Genomic DNA, 16,993 nt, shown 5'->3' with positions numbered 1-16,993 from the left:
ACTTTGCCTTACATTTCTGGGCAAACCCCTGAAATTCCGGTGTAGTTGGCAGCTCTGAGTTTAGTTTGTAGTCTCACTTTTGCCTCAAATCAGCTGGGGTAGGCTCCAACAAAAAAAAGATTATCCACCCTTGTGTATTTTTTTTCAGCTAAATGAAACTTACTTTTTTTTACTTGTTTTTTTATAAGTCTCAAATTGTCTCCATATGTAAGTTAGTTTTCCCATTGAGGTTGTGTTGCCTATGACATAACTTCAAATTCTTAAAGACCACAATTGTTTCATAAATCTACCCCTCAGGTTGTTTGAATCTGTCATTACTGAGCAGTCCTGCCTCCTCCCATACGGCCACACTCCCTTGGTTTCTCTCCCAGGAATCTCTGGCAACTTCTTAGATGTTGGACCTGAGAGAATGGAATGCACTTTCTGTAAAAGTGCATGTGTGTATATGTGTGTTACTCTCCCACAGTGCTAAACAGAAATCAATTATTGGCGTGTATGTGTGGGGAACAAGTCCCTCTTAACTCCTTTGTCACAATGTGTGAAACAGCTGCTACCACTGAATACTTACACCTCACACAGCAACACACACACACCCCTTCTTGCTCTCTTTTGCTCTCTCTCTATCACATACACACACTCCTGTGATGGCTGAACTGCAGTGGACACAGCGCGCACACAGTGAGGGAAGAGGGATAATATTGTGTAATTAAGGATTCCTTTCAGGCTGAGGGATTGTTCAAATAGAGCTGTTTGTCTGACCAGAGAGGCAAAGCTTTGCACTTGTTTGTGGTCCAGGGCAAAGGTGTGTTGGTTGGCGCATGAGTAACTCATCTACTCTTGCGTCGGCGTCCTCAACCAGAGGATCGTTAATCATTTTATTATTAATAAACCCTGTGAATAGGCAAACATTGTGATTTCGTTCTCGGGTCCTGCTGTCTTTGGCAAAATGAGAGATTCATTCAACCACCCAGTTGTTCTTTTCAAATCCTCCCATCTAAGCAGCGTTGCCATGGCATTTAACAAATTATTGCAATTACCCTCATCGTGCGGGTCGCCCCTGGAAACTGGCTGAGGGGCAAGACAAGAAGTGGGGAAGGGAGCGAGGATAGGAGAAAGGGTGAATGAAGACAGGAGAAGGTGATAATCCTGTTTCGAACAAAAGGTCAAAGTGTTGAATTGAGAAGCTTTGATTAAGGGGAGGATGTACAAAGTGGAACCATTTGAGCCCTATTCAGTGTGTGTGTGAGAGATTAAGTGTGTGTGGGGTTGCATGTGTTTGTAGAGTAGATCGATTTTCAGGCTTTGGGACTTAAAAGATGTGAATGTTGGCAACCAAGTGTATGTGGTTTTGTCTGTGCATGTGCAGGTGGAATCTACTGGTACAGGAGTCATGCTGGCTCAATGTTAACATTAACAAAAGACCTCCCAAAATTATTCCATCAGAGTAACATCAAATAACACCTTTACTGATTTTATACATTTGAATTTTAGCTACCACAGTTAGTTTTTGTCTATGCCTTGAAGGTTAAAATACAAATTGCATGTCTGCAAACTAGAGGTAGAGATTGCAGACTAACTCAGAAGATGCATCACAATATTTTGACAATCATAATATCCCCAAAGAATGAACTATAATCAAAATGGTAAACAGCACCAGAAGTTTCTGAAGAAAAATGTGACGGTAGCTAAAATGGGAATGTCGTGATTACACCCATTGCAAACAAGTCCAAGTCATTCACCTCAATATTACAATATTGCGGTATATATTTTTTGGCCTTACACTTGAGCAATATCCTGGTTCTGGATTTTGTTGTTGCTTTCTAGCCCTTAAAAGTTCAAAACAAAATATGACATTTAAACAATTTTCTTTCCTCTAATTATTATTCTTTGAAAATGATGTGATCGCGCCCAATTTCCAAACACGTGATTTTGGATCACGGATAGCCAACCAAAGAAATAGAGTACACTGAACTCCCGTGTTATTTGTAAAATCACTTCTTAGATATTCGCTGACAAATATACAATCATGGCTATGCATATTTTTAATAAGTTGATGCCAGCTGCCAAACCCTGACTATAAAGGCCTTTCTACATTATCACAAGCACCGTGAAGGCATTCATTCTTTATGTCAAGGGTGTTCGACTTCACGTGGGCCGGACCATTTTAGATATAATATTTAGATTTTTTTTAATAAATGGATTAAAAGAACTGGATTAAAAGGCCTGAATATTCAGTTTTCATAGATCTGAAACAATGTTTATTTTAGCTTTTTAAATATATTTTTAGATTTTACAAAATGATTTTTGAACTAAAAACACAGAAAAAATGGATTAAAAAATTACAATAATTGATTTAAAAGGGGGAAAATCTGGAAATTTTATATACATCTATACTCTTAATTTTAATTTGATCCTAAAACAGAAAGTCGGCACTCATGATTTACTTTCCCGGGCCACACAAAATGATGCGGCGGGCCAGATTTGGCCCCCGGGCTGCCACTTTGACACATGTGCTTTATGTGGTGAGGGTGCAATGACCGATCGAAAGAGTGTTTCCGGGCTTTTTGGGCAGCACAGCAATCGTAAATGTGCACTGTTGGGAGGGTCTAGGCAGAGAATGCGTTAATGAATGTGCTTCTTGGAAGTACACAAGTTTTACCGATAAATTCAAAAATGGTCTTCTAAATCAGGCTGCCACTACTACCTCATGGAATTTAGTTGTGCGTAGTCATGTCACGGAAAAATGGTGGAGTGAAACAGATTTTTTTGAGAGACTGATCTTTGTGTCAGGGGGATCCAATTCGGCCTGGGTTGTTTTTGCTATTCTGGGATAGCAATACAGTAAGGATAAATGTTGTATTGTTGAACCTTTGAAATGTTTTGTCAAACTTTTGTTAAGAGTTGTTTCCAGGTACCACTTGGAATTTTTTTTGCGCGATTGTCACTTAGGCGAGAAAAAAAACACATTAATAATGAAAGTGGTTCAGTGGGCACAAAATGTTTTTGGGCAGATAGCCTTTCAAGTACCTTTTGACTGCAGTGCCTAGGCTCAGGTTTGCCCTGTTTAGTTAAACCTTCAAGGTCCAGGCCTACTATTTTGTCCAATTTTGCATGAGATTTGATCTTTCCTTTATATTTCAAAGAAAGACTTGTTTACAATGACCTGGTTTATGTCAAAAAAAATCAGGACAAATTTCTGATCAAATATATCAAGCTTTTTGGCCAATAGAGAAACATTAATATCCTCAGTTTGCCAACTAAACATGCTTAACAACTTTTTGGAAGCTGGATAATATTTTTATCACGTAAATTTCCATATGAAATAGATTCTTCACACTCGTTTCTTCTGGTCTCTCACCAGTACCTCACATGTAACAATTGTTATTCCTGGTTTGACATCAGATTGGAATAGTGAGATATGTAGTACTAAATGGTGTTTTCCGATTGAGGGGAAAAAGGACAAGAAATTGCAAAAATGTGGACATGAACACATGATCAATACAGCGTTTAATGCTTATTTATGAAACCCAATAGGAGGGGCATTATCTCACATTTTACGAGGTGTATTGACTTCAGGTAAAAACGAGGATGACATTCCACATCTGCACTTTCAAACAAGGGCTACCGCCACCATGTGGATGTCATAATTTGAGTCTTGAAAATGACATGCACAAGGCCCTACAGGGTTAAATGACGTAGAAGTCATTTTGACATCTGCATGCAGTATGGCATGTATCCACTGATATAATTATGCAATTATAGGCCTTTATGCCACTCACATCAGACTGCACACCTCTACTCCCAACGCTAGCAAAATACCTTGATTAGATGGCACCCCATGTGCCTCCTTGCTCCTCATGAGCTCATTGTTTCCCATTTTTGTCTGTCTCTTTGTCTGATCTAAAGAGTGAATCTAAATTTAATTCACTAGACCATTTATTTCTGGACTTTTATCAAATTAATTAGTGTAATTGCTGCAGTAATTTAAAACTTGCTCTCTATTGGAATTGCTTCTTTTGGGGGAGGGTTGCAGGTGCTGATGGGGGTTATTTGGAGTTTGTGAATAGGAAGGAAGCTTTGGCATTGAAGAGTGTGGTTCTTATGCTCTGTGATTAGTTGGGCATTAACCCCCATTTTGTAATGACAGGGCATAAGAAGCTAGTGGGGGGTGGCGGCGGCTGGGGTGCATGTAAGAGTACGTGCTCATTGACTGAGTCAGGACACAGCACCTGTCTTGGGTACATAAATCTAACTCAAACGGAGCCCCTCAAAGCCGTGGTCCCCACCCTAGTTTGCTTTTCTTTTTATCATAGACCACCAAATGAATGTTAATAGAATACAGTGGTACCTCGACATACGATCGTAATCCGTTCCGAGACTGAGATCGTATGTCGAGCTTTTCGTAACTCGAGCGAACGTTTCCCATTGAAATGAACTGAAAACAAATTAATTCGTTCCAACCCTCTGAAAAAACACAAAAAACAGGATATTGGATTGGAAAAAATGTTTTATTTCTAATTTGTCATATATTGACAAAGTAATAAATAACAAGTGGTTTAATAGTAATAAAATGTGTTTAATATAAGTAAAATTAGACGCATTTTGCGGAGGGTAGAGACAGCGGCATACACGGAGGCGGAGGGGGGTGTTTGGGGGGACTTTATCCACGGCACTCGTAAAGAACAAACAAATTTAAATTAACTTGGATAAATATATACAGACACTCAACGTTTAATGTAACTTCACACAAAACTGAATTCTAATTTTGTTGTAATCTTTTTTTTACCTTCGTTCTGGCCGGGTTAGTTGTTTGCCACGCCTCCACCCTCACGCTCGCTATCGATGGGCTGTTTGCTCTTGTATTCCCTTCAAAATATTCCGAAAATGATGCACACAGATGTCCTCACAATAGGATAACACACGACCACTTGCCAACGAGAAGTAGTCTTGAATTAGCGATCGCTCCGCCAACGGGAGCTAACATGCTAAGGGGGGGAAACAGGAAATGCAACCTCCTACCCACGTATTAATTGTGGGTAATGAAGTTTTATTTTGAGAAAGGGTGCCATTGGCAATCAGTGTTGTGTGCACGAGTATACTTCATTACCCAGAAAGCCCTCTTTTTGCCCGCGCATGCGCGTTGTGCGTTTCTTGGTCGATGCGTAGGAGAAAGAAACTGTTCAGTGCTCGTAGATATCTGTAACACACGAAAGAGATGCGGCAAAAAAAGACAGTGCGCTACAATGATAAACAGCCTCTCATGTCATGGCCACCTGGCTTGGTCGCATCTCGACATTTTGATCGTATCGCGGGCGAATTATTCGATCGAAATTTTCGTCGTACAACGAGTTGATCGTAGGTCGAGGTACCACTGTATTCTCAAATTGTATGAGTGTATGTTGTAAATAAGTATTATTTATGAATGTTTTATGTTTACTGAGTATGTTTCTATTTAAGGGCTGGTTGGTATGTGAGGACCAAGCTTGCAAGAATAGGATGAGGCGCTTGCCCATTGCGTTCTCCCGCTATGGACCCATCTGCCCTGCCTGCAGCAGAGCGACACTCAGGCCAGAGGTAAGACATGTACCTCATCACTGTTTCTGTTGCATTTGACATGAATCCACACACAAATGCACTGATTATTGAAGGATTTGTCCAGGGGATGGTGCTGTGGCGCTGAAAAGGCTTTACCTACAGAACAGTACTATATCTATAGATCAATGATAGATTACACTTGGCTCTCCTAACATAGCACAGGGTCCTACCTTAATGTATCTTCATCCCAAGGAATATTTTCCTGACTGGTTGATAGAAGTGATCAAGTGAGAGCTGATACAACAGTTCCAGTACACAAATATATTTCTTTAATCTAAACCCTATACTCGCAATTAGCGGTTTGTCAACTACAAAAACATTTTGATCCAAAACTTCTCCACAATATGTGCAACAAGCGTTTTTGTGCGAGGATTTGGGGTAATTTTTGCGAAGGTACGCAATGGAAGTGTCAAAACAGCAATACACTTTGGAAGATTGGAACATTTCCAAAACTCATCCAATGATAAAGTAGTGTGCAAGTGTAGTTGGTGTCACAGTAGTACTTCACCTCAAACAACAAGACCTGCACGCAACTTCCTTTAAGCATGGTATGGTAACTTCTTACACGTTTTCTACGTTGTTATGTAATATAAACATACATGTAATTGGATTGGATTGGATTGGATTGGACAACTTTATTCATCCCGTATTCGGGAAATTTCATTGTGACAGTAGCAAGAGGGTGATTAGACAGAACAACAAAGCAAAAGCACGAAGTACAAAGCAAATCAAAGTAAATGGAATCATAAAGAATCACCAGATCAAATCATTAAGACAGAAAAGCAGCAAAAACACAAAAACGAGCAAGAGTGGACGGAGCTACCGCCACCGGCTGCCACTTGAACGCCGCCATCTTGGTTGCGGTAGCAAATTTACCCACTGTCAGAATTACTAGCTCTAACATAATGCACATAAGATATGTCGTGCTAGTGATATTATGAAACTTTTATCTACCACTAGAAAAGCAAGTGCTCATAATCATATTCTAAAATGTTTTATGAATTAAAACAATTTCTTAACACTTTGTACAATGTACAGCATAGATATGATGGCTTTTGTGTGCACATGCTTACTCGCCTGTACTCAACCAGTGGTTTGTCACCTCAAGTTCTATTCGGAGGATAGATGGTCCATACTGCCATCTCCCCATATGGTCATTGTCATACGTCAAGTGTAACCTCTTGTCATATTCAGTGCTAGTTTTGTTTCACCTGTCGAGGGCTAAAAGTATGTCTCGACAGGCATTGAAGCACGCTAATATGGCTTTAAGCTACAAAGTGTTTTTGGAACTGGTAGCCATTTTCTGAACACTTGTTAGCTAGACCACTGGTTTTAACAACACTTTCTATTTTAACTTGAGTGTGACAGTCCAGTCTGTCTTTTCTAAGCCCCGTTCCTTTTTAACCAACCCCCCTAACTCGTCTGTCAACTTTTTTATTTATTTATTTTAATCCAGTACGCTCAATGCTTTGCTGTCTCTGACTGTGTGGCGACAGATTGTAACCCAGAAGCCCAATTTTTGCTGTCACTGTAGCCACTTAGGAGGCTGTTGGTGTGCCTGAGGGCTGTGGCAATTTAAACTGCAGGCTGAATACAAACTCTACCATGCTCACTCATCCAACATTTCGGTACCTAAAGCAATGCAGCCTCTCGACATTTTACCCTCTCCCGAGCATTATATTTAACACCACGCTTAGTCATTACAAATTTGAAGGCTAAAATAATGGACAGCCAGCCTAAATACTCATGAAGCTGTTGACCGTGGCCATATTATTCGTTTGAGAACAAGAAGTCAAGCACTCTACCACTGTCATAACCATTTTGGTTAACTGATGAATGTAGTTGTGCCATCAAGAACATACCGATATTACCTGTTCATTTGTGAGAGACCAGAATGAGGATTTACATGAATTTGAACATGAACACCTTCTCAATCACAATTCATCTAAAAAAATAAAAATAAGGAAAGAAAAAAACACTCATACTGTTGTTGCTCAACCACAGCACATTTCTGTCCCATTCAAAGTCAACCACAATTTGGCAACTCTGCAACAGTCTTTTCCTGAGATTGCTGAACAGTTGTTGTAACTAGTTTGCCATCTGTAACATAATAGGGTATTTGTTTACTGCTTGCCAAATTCCATAATTGAATTGAATTAAATGCCATCAAATCAAAATCAAAAGCCTTTATTGTCCGTATACAACAGCTGCGTATATCAAAATTAGTGGTGCTACTCCACTCACGTCCGGGCAAAGTAAAATCTAAGATATTGCACATTGTTATTGCACAGAAGGGATTGTGTGTTGTGCAAATGCAAGTTCAGAGCCCTGCTGGCTCCGGAAAAAAACTGCCCCAAGTCTATTTGTCCGTGTTTTGTGAGACCTTTAGACCCTCAGATCCAAGATGGTGGCGCGCACGGGTACAGCAGCTCTTTGCTCTCCAGCTTGGTGCCTTGTTTCCTCAGTCTTATTGTTATTTACGAATGCCATTATACAAGTACAATGATTTAAAGATTCACCATGATGCACACAAATAAGTAGTCATGAAAGTGATGCAAAAAAAATAGACTGAAAGTGGTTAGTAACACGTGAGGTAGCTGTGGTGTTTTAGTGCAAGTATCGAAGTGCTGCTGCTACTGATGATGATGATGAGCTTTTGACCTGTGATGGTCACCCTTGCAGTCTTTTCTTGTCTCCTTCTTTGCAACTTGAGTGCCACACTGACACAATATAGGTCAGCACACTCTCATAGCTGACCGGTAGAAGATCACCAACATTTGGTGTTGAGTTGCTCCTTTCTGATTACTCTCAGGAAATGTAGCCTCGGCTGCACCTTCTTGACCAGTGATGTGTTGTTTGATGCCCAAGAGAGGTCAACACAGCTATGGACCCCCAGGAATTTGAAAGACTCCACTCGCCCCATACATTCGTTGTTGATATACAGGGGGGCAGGAGCAGCTTTGTACCATCGGAAGTCAAGGATGAGTTCCCTAGTTTTGGAAATGCTCAGCTCCAAGTTGTTGAGAGAGCACCACTTGCAAAGTCTAAGGACCGCATCTCTGTAGGCCGTCTCGCTCCCCTCCATGAACATCCCCACCACCGTTTTCATATTACAATTTCACAATGATGTTCTCGGGTTGCGTGGGTCTGCGGTCATGCGTGTAGAGCAAGTAAAGTAGTTGTCTAAGCACACAGCTTTGGGGCGAGCCGTTACTGAGTGTATGGGCGGATGAGAGGTGCCCACCTTGCTTCACATGTTGGGGTCGGTTGACCAGAAAGTCCTTAATCTAGGAGCAGGTAGAGGGTGGGAGCCACAGGTTGGCCAACTTGGGGATAAGGGTGTCCAGTATCATTGTGTTAAAGGCTGAGCTGTAGTTGATGAAGATCATTCTGACATAGTAGCTCCCTCTTTTCTCAAGGTGGCTCTGTTCAGTATGGACAGCGGTGGTTATTGCACCTTCAGTGGATCTATTCGGCCGATATGCAAACTGATGTGGGTCGTGAATGAGGGAAAGACAGACTTTGATGTGTTTCAGTACCAGTTTTTCAAAGCACTTTGTTGATGATTGGTTTGAGTGCTACTGGGCGGAAGTCATCCAGATTGTTTGTGGGTGACTTCTTGATGGTGGCCGATTTTAGGCAGCTGGTCGCTTGTTTTAGTGACAGGTTGAAAATGTCAGTATAGACTGGTGCTAGTATTTCAGCACATGCCTTGAGTACTTTCCCTGGAAAGAGGACATGGATGTCGTCACGTTGTACCTACAACATCAAGTTCTGTAGTCTGAATCAGAATGTTACCCGCTTTTTTTTTGACAGCGCTATGCGGTAATATACTGGGCTTCTGACTGTGTCAGTCCGACTCCTATCTGAGTCAACTGACCGGTACATTGAATTCACATTCCTTAATGTATCTGAGAAATACTGCTGTATGACCAGATTTAAGGGAAGTGGCTTATTTCAGGACTACATAACCTACATGTCCGAACTTTTTTTTTATTCACTCTGACCAAATATATCTTTATTTTGGGTCCTCAATTTGTTTGTTAAAATCTTTATTTGTCCTATTGACAACCAAACGTGGTTGACAAAATGTTTTGAAATTTGATTTGGCCTTTACCCATAACATGGCTAAAATACGTTCTATACAGAAGTACAACAGTGCCGAAGATAATCCTTTTCACCAGGGTAACAAACAAAATAAACAATATGGACATAAATACGAGGTCCAAGCAGCGTTTCAACGCTTATTTATGCGGGCAATCAGAAGATACAACTCAAATGGCATGATCCCCATTTTACCTGGTTTATTGACTTCAGGTATACATGACAAAAGGTGAAACTTCACTTCCACACTGTCAAACAAGCACGTGGGTGACATCATCGTAAAATTCTGAGGCTTGAAAAATGACATCAGCACAGATGCGCCGCCTCTGTTGACTCCAGAGGGTTAAGTGTATCTGCAGGTCCCAAACTGAAACCAAAACCAGAAGGCCAATTAAGCAGTCATTGGTATTGTAAAGATAATAATAATTACAAAATATTTTTTCAATGACAGTCAATCCATCAAAAACAACCAGGATTTTTTTTCTTCCAAACAATTAACTTCTACTCCTACGATTCATGAAACAATCTGGCTTGTTGATACCCCAGTCAGTGGATTGCTTCCATTTGTGGTCCCTTTGAACATATGTGATTTACATAGTAACATACCTGTCGACCAATACGATTTTCCCCTATTTTATAAGTTTTTTGATCATTTCAAATTGTGTAGACCTTATAAAAACTTTTGTACAGGATTTTGTTTAAGTACGTTTTTTGTAAAACCAATCTCCTTTTAACCATTTCGGCTCTAAAGTGGATTGTCTCGCTGACTGGTTGCAGACGAACGTCATCGCCAACTGCTAATATTGTCCTGTTTTAAACCTGATATGCGCCGTGACCGGACATTTCGTCGAAAGACTTTTGGTCCCCGGACGTTTGGTCCCTGGACGTTTGGTCCCCGGACGTTTGGTCCCCGGACGTTTGGTCCCCAGACGTTTGGTCGACCGGACGTTTGGTAGAACAGACGGGCCGTCGACCGGACGTTTGGTCGCCGGGTTCGCTCGCTGTCAAATTATGAGAGAGAGAGACAGAGAGATTAGTGTTGAAAGCGAGAAACCAGGTAATCTCTTGCTCTCAAAATTATAATCATGAGAGAGAGAGAGAGAGAGAGAGAGAGAGTCTGTTCTACCAAACGTCCGGGGACCAAACGTCTTTCTACGAAACATCCGAGTGCCATATGCGCACGTACATTCCCCTTATACCCGTCCGCCTTTTCACTATATAAATATAGGGCGTCAGCAAGCAAAGTACCCAGAAAGTCAAGCTTTCAGTGTCATACAGCGACATCTACAGAATCTTGAATTGAGATCATACTAAAAGTGCACCGACCAATTGGGCATTATACGTCCACTTTGGGGGAAAATTTAGAGGAGTGCGCACTATGTGAGTAAATATGTGCCGTGTTGCATTTGTACGGTTTATTATCGTTTAATAAAGGGACTTGCAATCATTAATAAGGGGAGCGATTGGCTGAGGTTGCCAGGTATGTAGTAACAAATTAATACGCAAATGAATGCGCTACAGGTTCTAAGTCTAGAATATTACTTGATTGGCTACTCTGCCTTGACATTAATAGATGACCATGAACCTTTAGACTCTTTTATTTGGGAACAATCGAGGATTTGAGGCTAAGCGATTGCAGAAAGTTTATTTTGAATTGATTTCATTATTAAAATGCTTGAAGAGGTGAATCTCAACCATGTGTTAGATGTTGAATTTTTTTTTCCAGTAATATTATTACTTTGTCAATTTTTTTTCCATAAATTCAAGTAATCTGCTATATCACTGTGAATAATAGTGTTCATGATTGATTGAGCCACAAACACAATCAAGTTTTCTTGTTGCCGCATCTGCTGCTGGAATGTAAATACGCTCTTTTTTTCTGTTTAGCATCATAGTACATTTATCATCACAGCGGGGTGGCCTCGGCTCACTTCTTTCATTTCATCCCTCCATCTCGCCATCTCAATCTGCCTTTTACTCCTCCGCCCTCTGTGGCTGGACACAGATTCAGAGTGTGATCTGATCTCCATGTAATGGGAGCGTAATAGGCACTTTGCCTTGATTGGTTGGTAATTTGGGAGAGTTATGCACAGGTGCAATTTGTAATATTTTCAGCAAATTAAATTTCTTTCTATTCCCCTCTCTCTTGCTGTTCTTTTCTACCGTTACCACCCTCGCTGTTTCCCACCCACATACGCTGCGCTTAACTCAAATAGGCTCTTTTTGTCCATACCCTGTTTTAAATCTCTCTCCTGACTTTCCCTTTCTTTCACCTTTTATTCACCACTTTCTTGCTCCTGCTCTTTTCTTTTCACTTTCTTTCCCTTCCCCTCCCTCGTTAGCTCTCCCATGTATTCTCTACTCCTCCTCACCCTCCCCACACAACTCCCTTTTTCTCCCCCCTCGCTTTATTGATGTACGCTCAGGCACCCATTAGAGCTCCCTTTTTCCCCTCTAGTAGAAATTGCACCGTGTTAATTTTCACACAAATTACGGCAATAGCAGGTATCTCTATTTGATACATTATAGCGGGAGCAATCAGAGATAATTGAGTGCCTTTCAGAGGGAGACGGCTGCATTCACCGCTGCCTCAAAGCTGCCCCATTATCGCCTAATCGCTCTTTAAACACTGAATTTTGCCGAACAAAAATTCTTGTCGTAATTTTGCTTAAGTGTATTTGGAAATCACAGTCCTTTGAACGAGGATAATTGAAATCAAATCCCTTTCACTGGAGCTGACATTTCTACATTTCTCCCCAATTGAAATTAATTTCAAAAATTGGGCATGAATATCTTCAAATAGCAGGCAATTATGCCTTTCAATATAGAGAAATTACCAGTGCTGAATGGTTGGATGCTTGCGGGCGAGAGCACAAGTTATACGCCTTTGTTTCCCATAGTGTTTGCCTAGTAAAGATTTACATATATTGACTCATTATGGTGTCTTGTCAAGCTGATCAGCACGACTAACTCAAGCGGCAATAAGCACTCATTGCATCTGAAAAAAAAAGTTTCAAAGCCTGCTGGAGTCTCGGCTAAGGGTAAAATGTACGTTTTCTACTCGCCATCAGCGCTTGCAGCTGCATCCGTGGAACTGCTTGATGTTGGTCCGCATTTATGGCTTGGATGGAAGCATCACTGGAAAACTGAATTTGATAGCATAACTAGGGGTGGGCAAACTATTCCACAAAGGGCCGCCGCAGTGGGTGCTGGTTTTCATTCCATCCCATAAAGAGGACACTTTTTCACCAATCTGGTGTCCTACAAGTGCAATCAGCGGATTGCAGTTCTTGTTTTCTGCAGAAATCTCATTGGTCAAAGTGTCTGTGCTGGATCGGTTGGAACAAAAACCTGCACCCACAGCAGCCCTCGAGGATCGGTTTGCCCACCCCTGGTAGTCTGTAACTGGTTCCGGGCCTACCTTGGAAACTTGGACTGTCCAAGTTCATTGGGGTCTGCACATATACGTATATATATAAATACATATATATGTATGTATGTATATGGTACCCGGACATTTCGTCGCCAGACAGTTCGTCGACCGGACATTTCGTCGCCGGACACTTCATCACCAGACAGTTTGGCGAACAGACATGTCAAATGGATATGGGTCATTTTCACATAATTCAGCAAATAACGGTAAAGACACTTTCAGAAAATGAATAATTTACAAAATGCAATTCAAGCATTCTGATTATCTCTAATTAGCAACACTAGCACTGCCTGGAAATATCTTAGCTGGAACTTTAATGAAAACATAATTAATTAAAATTTAAAAAATATGGGTGAATATTTGGAATCTTTCCTTGTGCCTTTCTTTTCTGATATCGTTCCCTTTCTTTCTCTAAATATTTGTGATAGGCTCCAGGGTCATTTTTAATCTTCTCCCTGCATTTGCGCATCGCTGCAGCATTAGATTTTTTCGCAGGTGGCTTACCGCCTTTTTTCTTAAATGGATTCATGTTCTGGAAATTTTACAAATCAAAGCAGGAATTAGTATACACATAAACATAGCATAACATGTTAGCGTCATCTCTACATATCTGTTGTATATTTAAAAATATGTATTTCATCTCTACATATCTATTGTATACACCTTTTAATAACGGTAAAGACAAAATTTATTAACGGTAAAGACACAACATTCCACCTCAGCCTTTGACATTGGTAGATGGTATTTCTTGGCACTCAGTAAATGATAGTGTTCTGCATGCATACACCATGCCCAGTTCATTAAAAAGCAAAGTAATTATGTTCACCAAGTTTTTAGGACATCGGTAAAGACATGGAATTGTTACGACATTTCACAGGTATGGTCCTTACCTTGGTTTTAGTTTCATTCTCATGGCTTCTGCTTAGCTGGCGTTGACAATATGGCTGACAACATCCTGGTACTTCTCCCACACCAGCCACCTGGTGTATTTACTGTGAATTTTTTGGTGTATTTCTCATGTGATAACGGTAAAGACACACTAACTGATATGAAAGGTACATCAGTAAAACTGTTTGCAGTTGCAATTCTTTTGCATTTTTCTCAAAGACAACTTGAGTGAAAATACTATTGAAACAAATCTAAACAACACATTCTAAATAGAGACAAACAAATAAATCATAACCCGACTTTTCATTCCTATAAACTGTGACACTAGATTCTGGACATCTAACGGAGTGGACAAATTCAACATAAACTGGCTCTCAATGTATTTGTGTCTCAAATAGATTTCTCTTAAAATTGGTGCCAAATGTAGTATAATATGTGGCAAACAAAGCAGTAGTAATTAATTTTTATAACTTTGTAACACATAAAGGGAAAGTCCAGGGCCATATCTTTACCGTTATTTGCTGAATTATGTGAAAATGACCCATATTTAGTCGAAGAGCATTTTTGTCGAACGGTTGCTTCCTCGCGAACGATTGTTTTGTTGCATAAATAATTTGTTGAAAGCGATCAACCAGGTTATCTCTCTCTCTCTCTCAAAATTATAATCACCCTAACCTTAACCACTATCCCCTAACCCTAATCCTAACCACTAACCTTATCCACTATCCCCTAACCCTAATTCTAACCACTACGACGAATTGTCCGTCGACGAAATGTCCGGTCACGATGTATATATATATGTATGTATGTATGTGTATATATATACATATATGTATGTGTGTGTATATATATATATAAATATATGTATGTATGTAAATATATGTATATATATAAATACATATATGTATGTATGTGTATATATGTATGTATATATACATAAATACATATATATGTATATTTATGTATGTATATATATATGTACGAATGTATATATATAAATACATATACAATGTATAAAAATATACATATACATATGTATTTGTATATGTACATATATGCATGTGTGTATATAATATTTTAAACATTTCTTTTTTTCCTTTATAAGCAACTCAAAACAGTTCCCGCGTGATTCACGTATTAACATGTAAATATGTACCTTTTTAAAAATATTTTTCCTATAATGACACGCTTTTTAAAAACTGTTGTTTGTGATGGTGGGAGGTAGCGTCAGTAGGGGATGAAGACAAGCAAGGGGGTACTACATAACTGGGTAGGGAGCAGGGGTTGTTCCTGTGCTCCCGGGAGAGAGGCAATTTCACAGCTGGTTTGCTCCTTAGGCAGTCAGGCAGAAAATGCTGCAGATTTGTGGAGCAAATTGAAATGGTGTCAGCGCTGGAACAAAGCGCTGAGCTGAATGATGAAGCAGCCGTATGCACGTTTATGCCAAGGAAAGGTGGAGTTGAGGTGCCACAAATTCAATAACAACCCTGTAATATTTTAGCCACGCCTTTTTGACACCTGTCACTCAATCAGAAAGCAACAATTGGCTCTCCCATGATCAGCATAGTATTTTTTGAACGTTCATGCATGTATGTGTATTCTTCTTTTTCCTGTATGTAATGCTTTTTTCTTCTTTTTTGTGTGCCTGTGCATTTGCAAAACCTTAGCAACCAAACCTACGGCTCCATTATCAATCCTACATGGTTTGGTTGTTGGCGAGGCGCCGCATGAGTAGTCAACAGCTGTGCGTTCCGTGCATGCAACCGTCGATGGCCATTAAACACGGCCATCCCTTTACACACAGACGCTCTCATCATATTTGACACCGAGCTATGTTAGGAACACTTGCCATTTGATTGCACCACCGCAGTAAAAACTGAAATTACAATTACGCCCGTGGTCGATTGGCAGGTATAATGGGCAATCGCTCTCTCCCAACAGTGTCAAGAAGGAATTGTCGGGGGATTCTTCCTACCGGGTTGTAATAATAATTCACTAGGCGCACACCTGACGCCGGTAAGGGTTTGGGGCTTAGCGCAGCGAGGAAATGAAGATCCAGTAACTGCAATTAAGCATGCAGTATAATGGCTAATCAAATTGACAGCCTCGACTGTTCGCATTCTTCTCTCACAATAGCTTATCACAACAAACTATTATGAGGGAGGGTATTTCAGGCCTGATCCCCTTCTTTCTCTCCCCATCTGCGTCTCATTCTGTTTATCTCACTCCTCTCTGTATTTACCCTTTGGATTTTTTTTCTTTCTTCCTTCGTTTGCATGGCTCACTGTTGCTCATTGTCACCCATCCGACTTAATTGCAGCAAAGATGAAAAAACGTGAAAATTTGATTTCCTGCTTCACGCAGAGGAACGCACATGTTCTACGCTTTTCACCGTCTTCAGCATTTTCCCACCATGAAAGTGAACAACTTTTAATCAGTTTGTTTTTCTCTTTGCAGTACTCCGAGAAGGCCCTGTACAACCAGATCTGTTTCTATAGGTTCATTTTTGACTGGGACCATTCATGTGCCAAACTACTGTCAGGGGAAGATAGAAGTAAGTGCATGCACTCACACAAAGGCAAGACCTTGGAATTTGAATGCTTGTGTTCAAGATTTGACAGGTGTCGATTGCGCCATCTTTAAAATTCACAATGATGAGAAAAAACATCTGGATTATAAATCACATTTTTGGGGGTAATTTCATTTAAGAAAAGAAAAAATATATACATATATATGTATCATGTATGTATATATATGTGTGTGTGTATATGTATGTATGTAGATGTGTGTATGAATATACATATGTATGTGTATATATATGTATATATATATATACATGTATGTGTGTGTATGTGTATATACATATATATACAAATACACATACATACATGCGTGTGTATATATATATATATATATAGATATATAGAAATGTGTATGTATGTAGATGTGTGTATGTATATACATATGTATATA

General features: G+C 40.0%; 1 protein-coding gene across 1 annotated transcript in view; it reads left to right on the top strand.

The window, feature by feature from the left end:
• The window catches only part of pola1 (polymerase (DNA directed), alpha 1), a 56,249-nt gene that overhangs the window by 30,510 nt on the left and 8,746 nt on the right, over positions 1-16,993 (top strand). The window contains exons 35-36 of the mRNA XM_077624830.1: positions 5,458-5,574; positions 16,478-16,574. Coding sequence (XP_077480956.1) covers positions 5,458-5,574; positions 16,478-16,574 — 214 coding nt within the window. The remainder of the gene's footprint in view (positions 1-5,457; positions 5,575-16,477; positions 16,575-16,993) is intronic.

This window comes from Stigmatopora argus, chromosome 17, assembly GCF_051989625.1.
Source record: "Stigmatopora argus isolate UIUO_Sarg chromosome 17, RoL_Sarg_1.0, whole genome shotgun sequence".
NCBI lineage: Eukaryota > Metazoa > Chordata > Actinopteri > Syngnathiformes > Syngnathidae > Stigmatopora > Stigmatopora argus.
Note: the sequence above shows the minus strand (reverse complement) of the source record. Positions and strands in the feature narration are given on the sequence as shown.